This window comes from Aphelocoma coerulescens, chromosome 2, assembly GCF_041296385.1.
Source record: "Aphelocoma coerulescens isolate FSJ_1873_10779 chromosome 2, UR_Acoe_1.0, whole genome shotgun sequence".
Lineage (NCBI taxonomy): Eukaryota > Metazoa > Chordata > Aves > Passeriformes > Corvidae > Aphelocoma > Aphelocoma coerulescens.
The window spans coordinates 30204171-30220352 of NC_091015.1; the positions used below are offsets into that span (position 1 = coordinate 30204171).

At 37.0% G+C, this 16182-nt stretch overlaps 1 protein-coding gene across 9 annotated transcripts in view; it reads right to left on the bottom strand.

Moving 5' to 3' along the window:
* Positions 1 to 16182, bottom strand: part of LOC138106396 (diacylglycerol kinase beta) — a 425706-nt gene that overhangs the window by 74274 nt on the left and 335250 nt on the right. For all 9 annotated transcript variants that reach the window (XM_069006937.1, XM_069006936.1, XM_069006939.1 and 6 more), the window contains 2 exons: positions 7004 to 7094; positions 1201 to 1396 (listed from right to left, as the gene is read on the bottom strand). In XM_069006937.1, coding sequence (XP_068863038.1) covers positions 1201 to 1396; positions 7004 to 7094 — 287 coding nt within the window. The remainder of the gene's footprint in view (positions 1 to 1200; positions 1397 to 7003; positions 7095 to 16182) is intronic.

The following is a 16182-nucleotide window of genomic DNA, read 5'->3' on the forward strand; positions in this document are numbered from 1 at the left end:
TCAGGGCATAACAGAGAATTGTAGCATACACAGAAGCTTAGTGCCTGGTAAGACTTTGGCTGACAGGGTGTATCAGTGAGTCACACTGAGATACTGAGAACATATGTCAAATTGCTCAAGCTCACAGAAATTGAATGCTAGTGCCTATTGAAGCCCCTCAGCCACAAAAAACTACTTTATTCCTAAACTTTTGTCACCCAGATAATTTAGCTGAATTAAAACTACAACACATAATAATGAACTATGTTATAACTAGTGACTTAAAAATTACTGTTGCTGAAATGTAGTGACAGGATATTCAAAACTACTTAAAGGATCCAAACAGCATGAGACAGTAAAGTCCAAATCTTTATACACTCTGAATGAAGAGGAGAAGCAAGATAGTCTGAAGCAAAAGATAATCCTTTTTGTAGGGTAAAAAGATAACAAACAAACAAACAAACAAACAACAAAACCCCAAAACATTTTCAAAGTCTGGTCTGTCCATCTCTTTGGTGTGAAGAGAGTGATGGCTTATAATTGTTTGGACTTGTGATGGGTAGTTGTGTGTTACAATGCATAGTATTCAGATTCTCAGAGAAGAATAGAGATTATTATTTATTATTGGTTTTGTCAAGAGTTATGTTTAATAATAAAATTTATTGAGAAAGCGCATCTAATCACCAGGAAAGTATATAAGCCCTGAAAAACATTATCACGTTTGTGCAAGCCAACTACAGCACATGTATTCAAGGATTAATACAGCATTACAACATAGTAACATAAAATGTATAGACAGCTTGCTCTTTTTACTCTGAAGTAACTTCCATCGCCTCTGGCCACAGCTTGTTAGAAACAGGGCACAATTATCCCCAAGTTTTATGCACACTGATACTAAGAAGCATTATAAATGCTCGGGAAGCACTTTCCAACTCTAAAATCTCCAACTACCTCTAGACTGAATGTCACAGTAGCAAACAGTGCCACATGGTGTGATTAGTCTGCGTAACAGGTAATACCTGAGGCAGGCTTGTAAGTATAGAGACTGCAATTGGCAGTATGTCTTTGTTTGTGTCCTTGTGCCAGTGCTTCCCATCAGAAAGCTAAAAGCACAAGAAGGGAAATATCTAAGAGCTGCCTATCCTTTTTCTTGACAAGGTCAATTATATAACCAAGTTGACATTATGGAGCCAGATAGCCCATATCAATCTGTAAGCTTACCTTGGCATACAAACTTCAATTCCTTGGCATCTGTAACGGTGGTTCTTTTATCTGACCTCTTCTTTTCTGTCCGACGGTGGCTACGTCTTTTCTTTGTCTCTCCCCAGAGATTCGATCCACCATGCATGCTAGGGATGTTTAGAATGGCAATTCCTTCCAGAGAGATATTGATTAAGTCTAGCTGAATTCCATCACACTGATTAGAAAGGAAGAAAGAAAAAGGAAAAAAAAAGGAAAAAGAGAGAGAAAGCAGTAAGAGAGAAAGAAAACTCTGAATGTTCTTTTTCTCAGATATTTTTCTTCAACAATTTATCACTCTTAACACTGCTAATAGTTTATTCAATGTTTATACCTAAGATTGTACCTGAGTAATTTTGTACCTGAAAAGGAGGTATGAGATAAGAACAGATCATCATTCAGAAGGTAAAATATGATTGCTATTCAAGTTTTGATTGCTTAAGTGTGGGACCATTTGGTACTGTCTTGTTATCTGATACCTGTTTACTGACCCAAGTAAAATATATTTCTAGCTTCACTCCAGCTATTAGCAGAAAAATGTTTTTACTACCAAAATTTCTTTATCAATAACTGGAGGGTTTTTGTTGCCTTTTCCAGCTAAATTTTCTGCCTTATGATTTTTCAATGATACTTGTCACTCTAACAACTGAGTCCCCCCCACAACAAACTGAATACAAAAGTCTCTGCATGCAGAGAATACACAGATTTATGGAAAGGAGTCTAAGCAAGACCCAAGAGCACAGAACATCACACAGGCATTAGTTTCAATCCAAAGGCACAACAAGCATATCAGCACAGGGCTATGCCTGACTACTAGCTCCTAGCAAGAGGTAAAATTAGTAGAAGTGGGTACAGCAATTGCTGATGCTGGTACAGCATTTCTTATCCCAGAACCTTCGCCAACCAGTTCTCTGAAATATGCATCATTACTAAGGGAAAACATAGTATAAGGAGCTAAAGAAGAGGAATCAGTGATCTAAAACCTTTCCAAGACTTACTGGACACACAGAAGTAATCTTAGCCCGTGGCATAGTCCCTTCAGTGCTGGAATCATAACCATAGGGCATCCCGTGTCACTAGTGTGTATTTCTCATGCTTCCTATAGCAACCCTGGAGATTAAGACATTTTATACAAGTACATTTCTTTGCTAAATCTGTCTTCCCTTTATATCTTATAATGGGACCATTTTTTCACTTCTGGAAAATGGCTCAGGGATCCTAACATATCAGACTGCTCAGTGACAAACTGCAACATTTTCTCAGGTGGTTGAAGCCTACAACATTTTCAGATACAGTTCACCTGAGACTCACTGCATGAGATGAACCTAGCTTAACAGCATATACCTAGCCTTCACTGGCTATAATTTACTCAAGCTAAGTCCTCCTCTCTTCCAACATTAGGAATTTTTTAACCCATATAAAATGTAGCAAAATACTGAAGAACCTCTCCAAGAGGAAAAAAAAAACAACCCAGCTTCATATTACAAAAGCGGAACCTGCAGGTGGAAAGCAAAGCATCCATTTCTACTCATGAGTTCTCTGAACCAGCCAGAGCTGCCCAGGATTCATGTAGTTGCACCTCGGCTAGAGATAGATTAGCTTAAAAAACAACATAGAGTATATCAATATCCTGGCAAGTCACATGCACCACAGTGTAGAGCAGCGCATTTTTAATACATTAGATCCTACTCCTGCAATGTTCTGCAAGCTTGTAGAAGACCTAGTCATCCATTTCAAACTAATTAAGAATATTATTTTACAATTCCAATATACAATAATCAGGAAGAAAACAGGAAAAATAATTAAGCATGCTTCAGTAGTAGTCCACTGACATCTTGCAGCTTGCTGCTCTGTGGGTCACTGGCACTTCTTGCTCTCTGCCTAAACCTTTATCACAGCTTTGAAGAAGAAAAGCCAAGTACAACTCAAGAACAACTGCGAATAATTGTTTATTCTTAAACTTTCTGAGATCATAAAACAGAACTGTATTACAATGCACACACATCTTAATTCTTCTAAGAAGAGCATAAATCTGAAGAGAGAACAATTTCAACACTAAGATTTCCATTTCATATTTGCTCTTCAAGAATTAAATTTTAAACCTGTGGATTATATTCATACAGGGAAACCCTTAAAGTCAAAAGACATATCTGAAAGTGAATTGGCAGTTGTGGCAACTACTGCAATTGAAAGTGTAACTTTTTAATAACACTTTTCTTACAAGAATAAAGGCATAGGTCTTTACTGTGATTTTTGGAAGCAAATTTGTGGTTTTCCCTGGTATTTTATATGTATTAAATACTAAGATGATTTATTTTGCTAAAAATTCTGCTCATGTGTATGCTCACTTACTGCTATACATTCTAGATAAACAGATATTAATTTCATAATTAAAAGTAATCTTGTGTAAATACCCTGCAGGCCTCAATGAATCAAACACATACTGTGTGTCAGGCCTCCCACTGTCTTCAAGTGGAATGTACTGGCTGGATAATTAGATAGTACATATTTTTTAACCTTATTTGCATGCATATTATATCTTTTGCACACTGACAAGCAGCAGTAACAACAAAAGTCAGATTACCACAGGGAATTCCCACAAAGAAGTCTTCATTTCTTATAATTTGCAGCCTAAATTAAAATAATTTGATCTTTGACAAGGATGAAATGTCAAGCAGAAGGGGGTCCTCTACAAGCCACGGCCTGTGGCTTCTGAAATCTGCCTAATTTATGTCAGTCACTTCTTAATACATATTTAAGTATTACACGAGAAAGATGATAAATATGCAATCTGACACCTTTGGTATTTCCCTGCTGTTAATTTATAAAGGTCTGGCGTCCCCCAAACTGACTGGAATTATTTAAATAAAAGAAGAATTGTGAAATAGGATGGCGCGGGGTCTAGCTTCCATTTTCACTCAATATTGAGCACAGCAGGTAGTACACTAAGACAATTATGTGACGAGGCCTCAGAGTCCCACAGTGATGAGCAACTTTCTGAATTAAGAAAGGAGCATTTCTTTTGTTCGTACACAGTCAAAAAGTTTGCCCTACAGGTACCTCTGCATAGTCCTAACACATTCATATATTACAAAAACAAAACACACATGTATTCTGCTTGTTTTCTTTTTTCTTTTTATTTCAAATAATGTAATGATGCTGTAAAAACAAAAGCATGTTTTTACAATGCGGAGTATGTCTACCTAGATTAAAAAGAAACACTAGCTCTTCTAACTCTTTTTTACCTTCTTTTCTGGCCTCAGTCACTTCCTGGGTATTATTGTTTATGCCTTATTTATCATATCAAATATTTTCAGATCATTTCTCTGTTGAGAAAATACGCATCTATGCTTGAAAAGAGCTGATATGAAGGCTTTGCTGTGAAAGCAAGGGCAATAGCAAGCAAGTGCATGGGAATGTTTTAAACTCCTTTACTTTACCCAGTAATACCAGGTGGTATAGAAGGCTTACATTGGTCCCACTACGCTTTTACAGCATTGCAGATATTGTCCATGCCACCCCTACTTACACAGCATCTATACCTACTCTCATTAAATACCTTTCACATGCCTTTCTTTTTTCCTGAAGTCAAAATAAAGTGCAAGTTCTCTAAATTGTAAAAGCTTCAGCCTTGCTTACTGACACATTATTATTGAAAATAAATACTTAATTTTGTCCTAGTTTTTGGGTTTTTTTTGTTTCATTTTGTTTTCTTTTCCTTTACAACCTCTCTTCAACTCCTTGCATCCCATTTTGAAAACAAAAATCCATCTTATTCTGGATAACATAAGAATTGTGTCCAATTTTTTCTGCATCTCACACTCACGCAGAAGAAAACAGAGAACATGAGTCAAGAATGTATGTCAGAAAAACCAAGCTTAATCAGGTTAGAAATCAAATACATGGTTGAACAAATATTTGCTCAGAGAACATTAGATCACTGTCTCACAGCTCAGAGATACAGATCCTTAATCTTCCCAAGGATTGTGCATTCAAGATTTGGCTGTAGAGCAAACACATTCTTTGTGCATTTTATCTGGAGTGAAATGTGGTCTCATACATCAACCTCCCATTTACAGTGACATCCCCAAGGAGCATCAGGTTAAAAATCAGATTAAAATGGTGCTACTCCAAAATGCTGATAATGTTCAAACAAGAAACATTAGATACAAGCATACTGGAAAGCATTGTAATTTACTCATTGTAAATAAATATGCAAATAACTGCCTCCTAACACTTCCTGTAAATTTTGGAAACTATGCTTTTTGTTCCTCACTGTATGATTAATGGTAATGACCAGGATAGATGAAGTGAATACTAAAAAACGTCTCATATACTGGCAGTGTAACACTTTACTGGCAATAATAGTTATTGACATGAATTGGTAATAATTATACAACTGATACAAGCAGCACCACAAACTTGTATACCTACTTGTTTGCTTTGTGATGTTAACACTTTCAGTGGTTACAATTATATGGTTAAAGTTCACATCTTAGTATGTATCAGAATATGTATGACTTTCTCTAGATATTAATATTTTATTGGGAAAGCCTGCTCTTCAATTTGTATTTAATCAAAAGGTACATTTAACTTGCAGTTTATTCAAATCTAATCAAACCAGGTAAGTATTTCTTGCAATAACTAACAAAATATTCTTCATGCTACATTTTCTTAAACTCATGGATGGGAAGCACTCTCTTGGGAAACAAGGGGGATTTTTTGGGTTTTTTTCTAAGGTTTTTGCTGGAGTTTTGTTTAATTTTTATTATATTTTAATCTAATGTGAGGAACATGTTTTCACTTCAAAGAGAAACATAACAGCATAACAGGCAAGTGTGGCACTGCTGGTGTTACAGTTTCAGTCTCAGTATTTGCTACTTGTTCTGCTACCAGGCACATGGTTCCCTCAGATCATTTCGGACTTCACCCTTTAGGAAGCTTTGACTCGACTCTCATAGCTCCCACCATACCTCTCTGAGTGCCTCATGCTGTGACACAAATACTCCATTGGCACATGTGGTTCCTCATTACTACTGGAAAGGAAAAGCACCACAATCGTCTTGAGAAATTATTTCATTATTTGACCTAAATTCTCAGTTTGTATCTTCATTCATTTCTCATTTTTCATGTACTTATTTATAAACATCAGACCCCCAAACAGTTTATGTAATACAGCCACTTATCCTAGCACCCATCAAAGTGGCAGTGGCACATTATTTTAAATTCCTGTTTTGTCTGTACGTATCCTGTGTCTTTTTAGTTAATGTTCAATGTATAATGGCAAGATGACCCCTTGTGCAGAGAGAAAAGCTATTTAATGAAGGGGAATAATTCAAAAAATATATATATATATTCTTTAACCTTTATTCAGGAAAGTAAGTACAATTTTAGGGAATTGAGTTTTAAAGGTTAGAAAACCTTGGGACCTAGAAATAATAAGATTATTTTTTTTATTTTAATCCTGCAACAGCTCTCACTCCCTCCAACAGTCTTTCATTTTTCCATCTGACCTAGCCACACTCCCTATTGATTTCTAATGTTATACTTCACCTCTTGACCTTGTCTACTGTATTAAGACTTCACTAATCATCAAACTGAACTTTGTTCCAGTGTGCAGGGCTACACTACAAATAGACATGATAAAAATAATATTTTGGAATATAGGGTCGAAAGGATGTGCACTGCCTTGCCTTGTTGGATTCAGGCACTCTGCACCCTTGCTCCCTGCATTTCAGCCAAACTAGTGACATTTCAAGGATAAAGGCAACAATTAGTTTCTTACTTCTATTTCTACAGATTCATGCAGCTTCTTACAGGTGGCTGAGAAAGTTTCCGAAGTGCCAAATTCAAAATACCAAAATTTGTTCTTCATTCTGAAACAAGAAAAAAAAAAGAAAAGAAAAAAAGAAAGATCTTATTCACTATCAATATGTGACAAAAGTGATCATCCTGTCTTCCACTATAAGTAATGGCAAAGGCTTGGGAACATGTGACATCCCATTTGAAATAGATGAGCTCATAATTTTCAAAGCTTAAATGTTGGTGTCAAGTTGTATGATATCCCCTAAAGGGATAACAGGAATGTGTTGAACTGACAGGTTCAAATGTACCTTTGACTTTTCTTTTTCAGTGACTATCAGAATATTTTTTGTCACTTAACCAGTGACATGCCTCAGAAAAATGTATCGATTTTATTTCATGTCTTACACCTACTATACTATTTCTGATTCACAGTTAACATCTTTATCCTGCAGAGTAGTAGAATGTGCAAGCAGGGCAATCCCATCATGAAGACGAGCCAAGACAAAAATGCAGCTTGCCCTAAGCTAGTTAAAAGTAAAGGCAAATGCTTATTGTGCATGGTGACAGATGAGATACTACAAGAAAATAAAAATTCCAGATCTAACAATCTTTAGATATTTTGCAGTAGGAGAGCTGTATTACCAGGTAATTCACTCATAGACACATTTTAAATGGGCAATGAGGCCTGCATCTTGAAGTTCATTAACAGGTCTACAGGAAAATAAAACTGGATTTAATGCTAGTAAATTGCTTAGTTTATCATGACAGCAGGCAGAATTTACACTTTTTTCTTTTTAAATACATAAAGACTGCACTTCTGTTTTACCAGATTTATAGCATACTGTTAAATACAATCAGGACGCCAACAGCACCATTTCAAATAAATACGTGTACTTTTTGTGAATTCTCATGAGTAATTATTATTCTGTAACAAAAAAAAAGAAGCTAAACAACCACAACAAAAGACACTGAATTAGAATTCATTATTCCCACTTAAGAATCAGATATGAACACAGTTTCTCCACTTGTATAAACTGTTCTCTGACACAGCACATTGTGCTTTTAACTTGAAAATGACTGAGTTTGCATGAGCTAGAAGTGGAGAAGAGTGAAACATAAATGTAGATGACTGTAAAACATGTCAAAAGTACAAATCCTACCCGTAATTATTTCAAATTACATATAAAAGGCTACTTAGTTGTTGTTAAAGTCTACTTAATGACTCTTAGAATTACAAAATGCAAAGAGGTATCGCAGTACTGGCCATTTCCAGAAACCTGTTCATACAAGAGTCAGCAATTTCTGGAGCAGTATTAGAGGGGTGTAAAGATGTCCAACCTGGTAGCCTACACAGAGTTGGGAAGAGAAGAGTAATAAGGAAATGACACATTTCCAATGAAAAAAATTACAGGAATTTCCAAAGGTTTTTACACAGAAAATCTGAAAATATTTGGAAACTATTTTTGAGAACCTGTTCTCAGATAAAGGCATATTCTCGAAGGAGCTCCAACAACCAGAAGGGTTCAGGCCAGATTCAGGTGCAGATTCCTCAAGTCTATGAATGGAAGTGGTCTGACATATGTTCCTTCTACCCCTGCAGTTTACTTAGCACACTGCCATACTGACCTGGGATCAAGTGCTCTATTTATGCCAACGTATAGAAAAAAATTTAGAAACCTTTTGTTTCCAAAGAAATGTGAACTAAGTCTTGAATTTCCATTGGGTGCCTTTGGAAAATCTGGATGCAGCTATCTTCCCACTACTTTCTAGACAAGGATGATGAATAATCAAAATTCCCAAAAAAACCCCAAAACAAAACAAAACAAAACAATCCCACACCAAACAAAAACCCCAAAGCAAAGAAATAAAAACCCTCCAAAACCAACCAACCAACCAACCAACCACAAAAAAAACAGCAAAACCCACAACCAAACAAAAAACCTCAACAAAACAAAAAACCAACGAAACCTTGATGTAAGTATTCCTAAAAATACTTTGTAATTTCTTTTGATCCTATTAAGATAAAAAGCCTTTGTATCTTCTTTTGATAGCCTTTCTTTTTGCTATTCAGTTACTTTTACCTCAAATGAAGAACCTTTTTTTTATTTAAAAGACTGCTTTAAACTGACTCACTTATTAGCACTCTATCTAACAAACTCTTTGACTTATGCAAAGTTAAAACAGACATATATTTTTAAGTCATATACTTTAAGTCATATACTGTGTCAAATTCAGGTACCAAAAAAACCCAGCATTGTCAATGCACTCAAGGATTACTAGAAAATTTAGATCTATAAATCTAAACCTTGTAGAATCATATGACAGAAGATTAAGTAAATATATCAGGTGAGTTTTTGTTTTCTTATAATTTTAATAAAACCTCTAAGATTCTATCAGGCTGAAAAATGTATTGTGAGCCTGTTCTCCATCTCTGGTTGACTGTCTCTTTTTAAGCATAGAAGGACAACTTACTTGACAGCTTTTCAAATACAAAGATAGATGTAGATACAAATAATTTTATGCTTAATTTCCAAATGGTTTACCAACTTCTTTTACAAGCCATGAAATAGATCAAATTCCATGGTTTTATTCAAATGCACTACATCTTTTATTGAACAGAGGATTGTATTAAAACTTTTCATAGCTACAAAATGGAGTTAAATAAAGAACTTCAGAGAAATCATACCGAAATTTTCATAAGCAAGACAAGTCTTATAATTCTAGTAAATATTACAATTTTTCTAATAACAATAAAAACCTCAACTTCTAGTTCGTATCTTCCACTTGCATTCCTGCTTCAAAGAGGTAAAGCTCATCTGCTTATCAATATAGCAGCAAACAGCAGAAGAATCCATTCAGAAGATTAATGAACTACTTATCATGGCCATTCTAATTTCTTCCATAATGTAACTAAATTTTAGATTGCTAAACAAATACATATTTAATAACAATTTTGCCACATTAAAACTGTAAGAAACTGCATCACAGGCTTCTGTCATGTATATTTTCTCTCTCTCCCAGAGGAAATGATTTAGACTTTTCTCAGCTTTTAATAAGATGACCAAAAATAAGCTTGAAGCCTGCTTCTTCTTTACAACACTGGTTTTGTTGGAATAGGAAAGGGAATGGATTATTCTAAAGAAAAGGGCTTGGGTTTTTTTTGTTTTTCCCATATGCCTCAAAACGCTTATCTAAACTCTTAAACAACTTTACAAGATAAATAAAGCATCAGTCATGATTAAAGGCTGACCTATGTTGCTATTGTATTAGCGTATGTCAAAATACACAGCCTATGGGTGTAGGAATGACAAAACAAAACTGGACTTCAAGAACCTAAAAACTTTTTATGCTGGCAATGTTATACATTTCAAGTATTGATCAATCTTCTGACAAGTGGAATGATCTTCTTTAACGGGGATGAAATAAATTTGCAAGACAGTTGTGAGAGACTGAAATGTTAATGGTTAATGACTCAAACAATTGGCCATTTGCAAAAGCAGCAGGTGCTCTGCTGCGGCCAGGTTTGCATCCCCCAACCGAAGGGGAGGAGGAGGGTTTCTGGATGTGTGGTGGTGAAACCCAAGAACACCCCAGGTGCAGAGGGGGCAAGCACTAGAGGAGGACCGCAACAAGCCAGTCTCTTTAGCCTCAAGCTGGGGTTTGAGGCAAGCAAGGGAAGAGGCTGGTGAGGAGCAGATCTTGCTAGGTGCGATAATGCTTTTTATCATGCCAATGTCCTCAGTTATGCAACTTGCTCAGGTATAAAACTCTGGTCCTGGGGAAGTACCAGGACATTCTGACACAGGCCTGAAGGTGTTCATCCCTTCTGATGGGGCAGAGACATGAGAAGCAACTGTAATGTCTTAGAAGACATCATAAACCATCAAAGATTCCCAAAGTGCCCCCAGACTCATTTCTGGGGCCTTCCACCAGAGGACTGAGCATGATCCACAGTGTTTCAAGAGAGAGTGTTGAATTCCATCTCAGAGGAGGTACCTGGGTGTGTTCCTACCTGAACCTGAACGCACATCAACCCACTGAACTATACATTTCAGGGGCTTCCCCCAGCCCTCACAGATCAAGACTGTGGCCATCACTTCAACCAAGCAACAACCAAATCTCATCACTGGATCCACGGGTGGTGATATCCATGTATGTATAAACACCGGTCATTCTGTGTCATTTCACTCTAATCTGCCCCAAGGGATCTGTTAACAAGAACCTCAGCTACTCTCACCTTCAGGAGTAGGTCATAACAACAGTATAAAAAGGCTAATACTGCCATTTCTTACAGTATTTCTATACTGTGGGTAGATATCAGACTTAGAAACTTAGATACATTTCTTGGAAAAGTTCAGACTGATATTTGGTAATCAAGGCAAAATAATCAAAATAGTCTGTGATATGGGTTTGCTCCATTATCAGTTAATCAGAAACCCCCCTACTGCTAAAACTATTTTATATAACCTTTCTGATTAAGCAATTACAAGGCATGTCATTGAAAAATTGTCCTGTATCTAAATATGGAAATAGTAAATACTTTATTCAACACCTGAAGAGCATGTGTACTTCACTGCACTATGATCACTCTGTCAGAACATGCATAACAATACACCAGTTATGGGCTGCTAGTAAAAGGTCACAATAAAAGAGGAGTACCTTTAACTCAAGTAACAAATTCTTACTCTGGCATTTAGGGTCTATACTCAGGGCAAGAGCTTATTGATACACTTGCAAGTTTTTCACACTTTCTACCACATCCTATTTACACTTCTTAAATTTACTTTTTACTTTTTTGCTTTATAAATTTATTATATTTATTTCCACTTTAATTATGCAGTGTCAAGCTTCAATGACTTTAGCTAAAATTTCTACATCAGAAAATTTCTGACTGTTTTTTTTTGTAGTGTCAGCTGAAATACTTTGACCATTTTTGAAAATGACTGGATTAAAAACTTGTATGTTTGCTTATATTAGAAGTGTTTGATAACATACATTTTGAACTGTTTTAAAACAGCTACACTTTCTGAGCAGAGATTTTAAATTTAGCATGAGAATGGCCTTGAATCAAGAATATGCCTCTAGCTGTCTGCATGAAAATACATACAGAATTTAACCATATTATGACCTGTTGGAAATAGACCCTGGGAAGGCTTTGTTTTCCATATTCTGTGGCAGAGAAACAACAAATTTTTGTCTCCAGCTCTGTCAATTTTTTTCCTTTAATCTGTACTAAATATAGAGCTTTTTTACCCAGGAACATACTAGAATTCTTCATTCTTCCAAGGTAAATTCCTTGAAAAGCCCACTACCAGGAAGGAACCTCTAATACAAATCTGTGCAACAATGTCTGCCCATGGACAAGCAGAACTTGAATTCCTCCAGAAAGTATATTTTTCCCCAAAATATAACCTCTTAGCACTGCTTTCTGAAAATACTTTTTTTAAAGACTATTCCAACTTTTTTTGCAAAAGTACTGTTTCTTTGTCAGTGAGTGTCAAGAGTTGATCTCAATCTATATCATAAACTCATACAGTTTTCAGCATAAAGCTCCCATTCTAAGAGCAGCATTCATGAACAACAATGTACAGAATGTAATAAATTTTTAAAAGAAAATTCTATGGCAGGAAAAAAAAAAGTAGCAAAGAACATTTAATCTATTTCATAAAGAGTAGATGCTTATCATCTCAACCACCACAAGTCTGGAAGGTGCTCAGAGCCATAGATTAATGCTATATATTTAAAAGGAACAGGTCTCTTTACCTCCCTTTTCTCCCTTGTTCACTCTTTTGTTCCAAGCAAATGTGGAATAATGTGTAGAACCACCTCTGCAGGGAACCAGAAATACCAGAAAAGCCTGCTGAAATGGAGGTATATTTCCATGGAGAAACTGTGAGCAGTACAAAGGGAAAAAAGGGTTGACAAGTACATGTGAAAAAAGAGGAGGTCATCATCAGAAAATAGAGGAATCATGAAAGAGAAGAATGAGCAGGACAGAGAAACTTAATTTCAAAATGCATTGAAGTTCTACAGCACTTAAAAAGGTATGGTGATAAAATACAGAAGAGAAGTAAAATAACCCTAAAAGAGACCTAAATAAAAACACATATTTCTTAAGTTTGAAAATACAGATAATAAGGTCTAAAAATGAAACTAGGAGTATAGGAAACACCATGATGGGCAAAAATCTGAGCATCTCTTCCAATATTCTCTCACTAACAGCGGTTATTACCAGACACCATGGCAGATAATATAAAACTCCATGTAGTAAACATCTAACTCTATGGAAGGTTTATTATTATTTATGATTCCATCAAATTGCAAAATTCATTCAGATTAGACATAAAGAAAAATTCTTTTAATGATGAGGGGGGTGAGACACTAGAACAGGTTGCACAGAGAAGCTGTGGATGCCCCATTCCTGGAAGCACTCAAGGCCAGGTTGGATGGGGCTTTGAGCAACTGGTCTAGCGGAAGGTATCCCTGACCATGGCAGAGGGGTCAGAACCAGATGATCTTTCAAGATCCCTTCCAACCCAAAGCATTCTATGATTTGAATTCAATTTGTGGACACTTACACCATTAAGCAGTATGAAAGTGATTCCCAATGTATGGGGGGAAAAAAAATGTCTCCTTGGGAAAAATAAGGAAAAATACTAAGGTGGGTCTGAAGTTGCTCTTTTGGTTTAATGAGTCCTAGCCTGTAAGACATACATTCAAGAGCAAGTGACAGACACACTCCTCTCTGGGCTGGCAGAATGGCAGGATCCAGACACCAATGTTGAATGGTGCCACATTCAGTCAACATCCCATCATTAGTAGTGTTCCCCAGGATCAGTCCTGCCTACCATCTTTATCGATTTGGATGAAGGGCTTGAGGGTACAATAATCAAATTTGCAGATGGCATCAAGCTGGATCGGTGTTCTGATCTGCTGGAGGGCAGGAAGGCTCTGCAGAGGGACCTAGACAGGCTGGATCAATGGGCCAAGACCAGAAGTGTAAGGTTCAACAAGATCAAGAGCCAGGTCCTACACTTTGGCCACAACACCCCCATGCAGCGCTACAGCCTGGGGCAGAATATCCAGAAAATGACCCAGCAGAAAAGGACCTGTGGCTGCTGGTCGACAGCTGCTGAACAAGTGTGGCTGAATGCAGCGTGCCCAGATGGCCAAGAAGGCCAGTGGTATCTTGGCTTGTATCAGGAATAGTGTGGCCAGCAGGATCAGGGAAGCAATTCTTCCCCTGTACTCAGCACTGGTGAGGCCACACCTCAAATGCCATGTCCAGTTCTGGGCCCCTCAATTCAGGAAGGACACTGAGGTGCTGGAGCAAGTCCAGTGAAAGGTAATGGTGAAGTGTTTGGAGCACAAGTTCTGAGAGGAGCGGCTGAGGGAGCTGGGGTTCTTTAGCCTGGAGAAAAGGAGGTTCAGGGGTCACCTTACTGCTCTCTCTGCAACTCTCTGAAAGGAGGCTGTGACTGGGGGGGGAAGGGAGTGGGTGTCAGTGCTTTTCCCAGGCAACAAGTGACAGGACAAGAGGACCTAGTGTCAAGCTGTTGGACATTAGGGAGAATTTCTTAGCAGAATGGGTGATTAGGTACTGGAATGGACTGCCCAGGGAAGTGGTGGAGTCACTATCCCTGGAGGTGTTTAAGGAATGACAACGTGGCACTTAGTACGATGCTCGAGTTGACACGGTAGTGTTTGGTCACAGGTTGGACTTGATAGTCTGAGGATCTCAGAGGTATTTTCCAAACTAATTCATTCTGCAATTCTGTGAAGTAAAACTTTGCAGCATATTATATGTCACAGGGATTGTACTTTGTATTTCTGGTGATAAAAATATGTGTATATATAGGATTTTATCTAATTTAATACTCAACACTGTATAAAATAAAACTTCAGTTGGTAAAAAATATTTTAATGTTTTCTGCAATTCAATATAAAGAATATTTTTACCAGATCTCTCACAGTAGTTTTCAACAGACAACATATTTTCCATCTTTTCTTACAGTTCATAAATCTATTATCTAGGTAATTTTATACTTAGGTAAAAATGATTTCATTGCAGCACATAATATATATTAATAAGAATGTATGACTTTTTCTAATGTTCTCTTCTTTCTACTTCTGTCTTAACAATCATATAATTTCTGTTCTTCTTTATAATGAATCATATGCAAAGGTAAGGAAATAGCCAGTGGAGATGCACATCCATAAGAGATTTATGTGTGACTGGCATGATTTTAATAGAGACATCTTTGTCAATTTTTTTCTTTTTTCCATTACCAACTGTACTTCTGGCAAATCTAAGTGTTAATCTCCTATGGCACAGAGCTTAGGCAGAGACCATATAAGTAAGTGCAGAAAAGCTAAAATCCTCATAGAGCAGTTTCAGTTTTACACAATAAATAACATTTTCACATATCATAAAATGATACTACCCATGGCTGAAAAGCTACCCCATAAGTAGTCATACCACTAAGTAACACTGTGAGATCACGTTCCCTGACATTATCAGTTCTACTGCTGCAAAGCTGAATCTGGCTCCATTTTCTCTCATGCTTTGTCATAGCTTTGCACTGTAGCTCAAAGGCGTCCATGCAGCTGGGCTGCAAGCTCCACTGCCTGCCTGCCTGTCCCCCTTTATCCAGTTCTTTGCCCAATTTTCTCAAAACCCTCAGCAGTTCATTCCAGCTGTAATTCTCATCCTTCCCCCTTCTCCATTCAGTTCTAGTCCTTCATTCAGCTCTGCTCTCACATCTGGCCAAGAAGCCACTCCTGGACACCTTGCCCTGACCATTTTCAGTAATAAACCCAAGTCATGAAAAGTTGCAAAAGGGCCTTGCAGTACTTAGTGATTGGGGTATAAAAATGTAGATGACATTTAATGTGGATAAATTTAAAGTGATGTATAGAGAAAAATAACAAAGTAATTATAATTTTACAAAGAGTGATCAGTTCTCAGTGACAAAGTCTTGGGTTTACAAATAGCTGAATTAAACTTTCATTTCCCCAAGGGGATTAATGGAGGGGGAGAGAGAAAACCATTTCTTATCTCAGGCTCCAACCATCCATTTGGATTGAAATATTTGTACAGACAGTTCACCTATGAATACTGGTCAATTCACACACTCCAGACAGGTACTGATGTTCCCA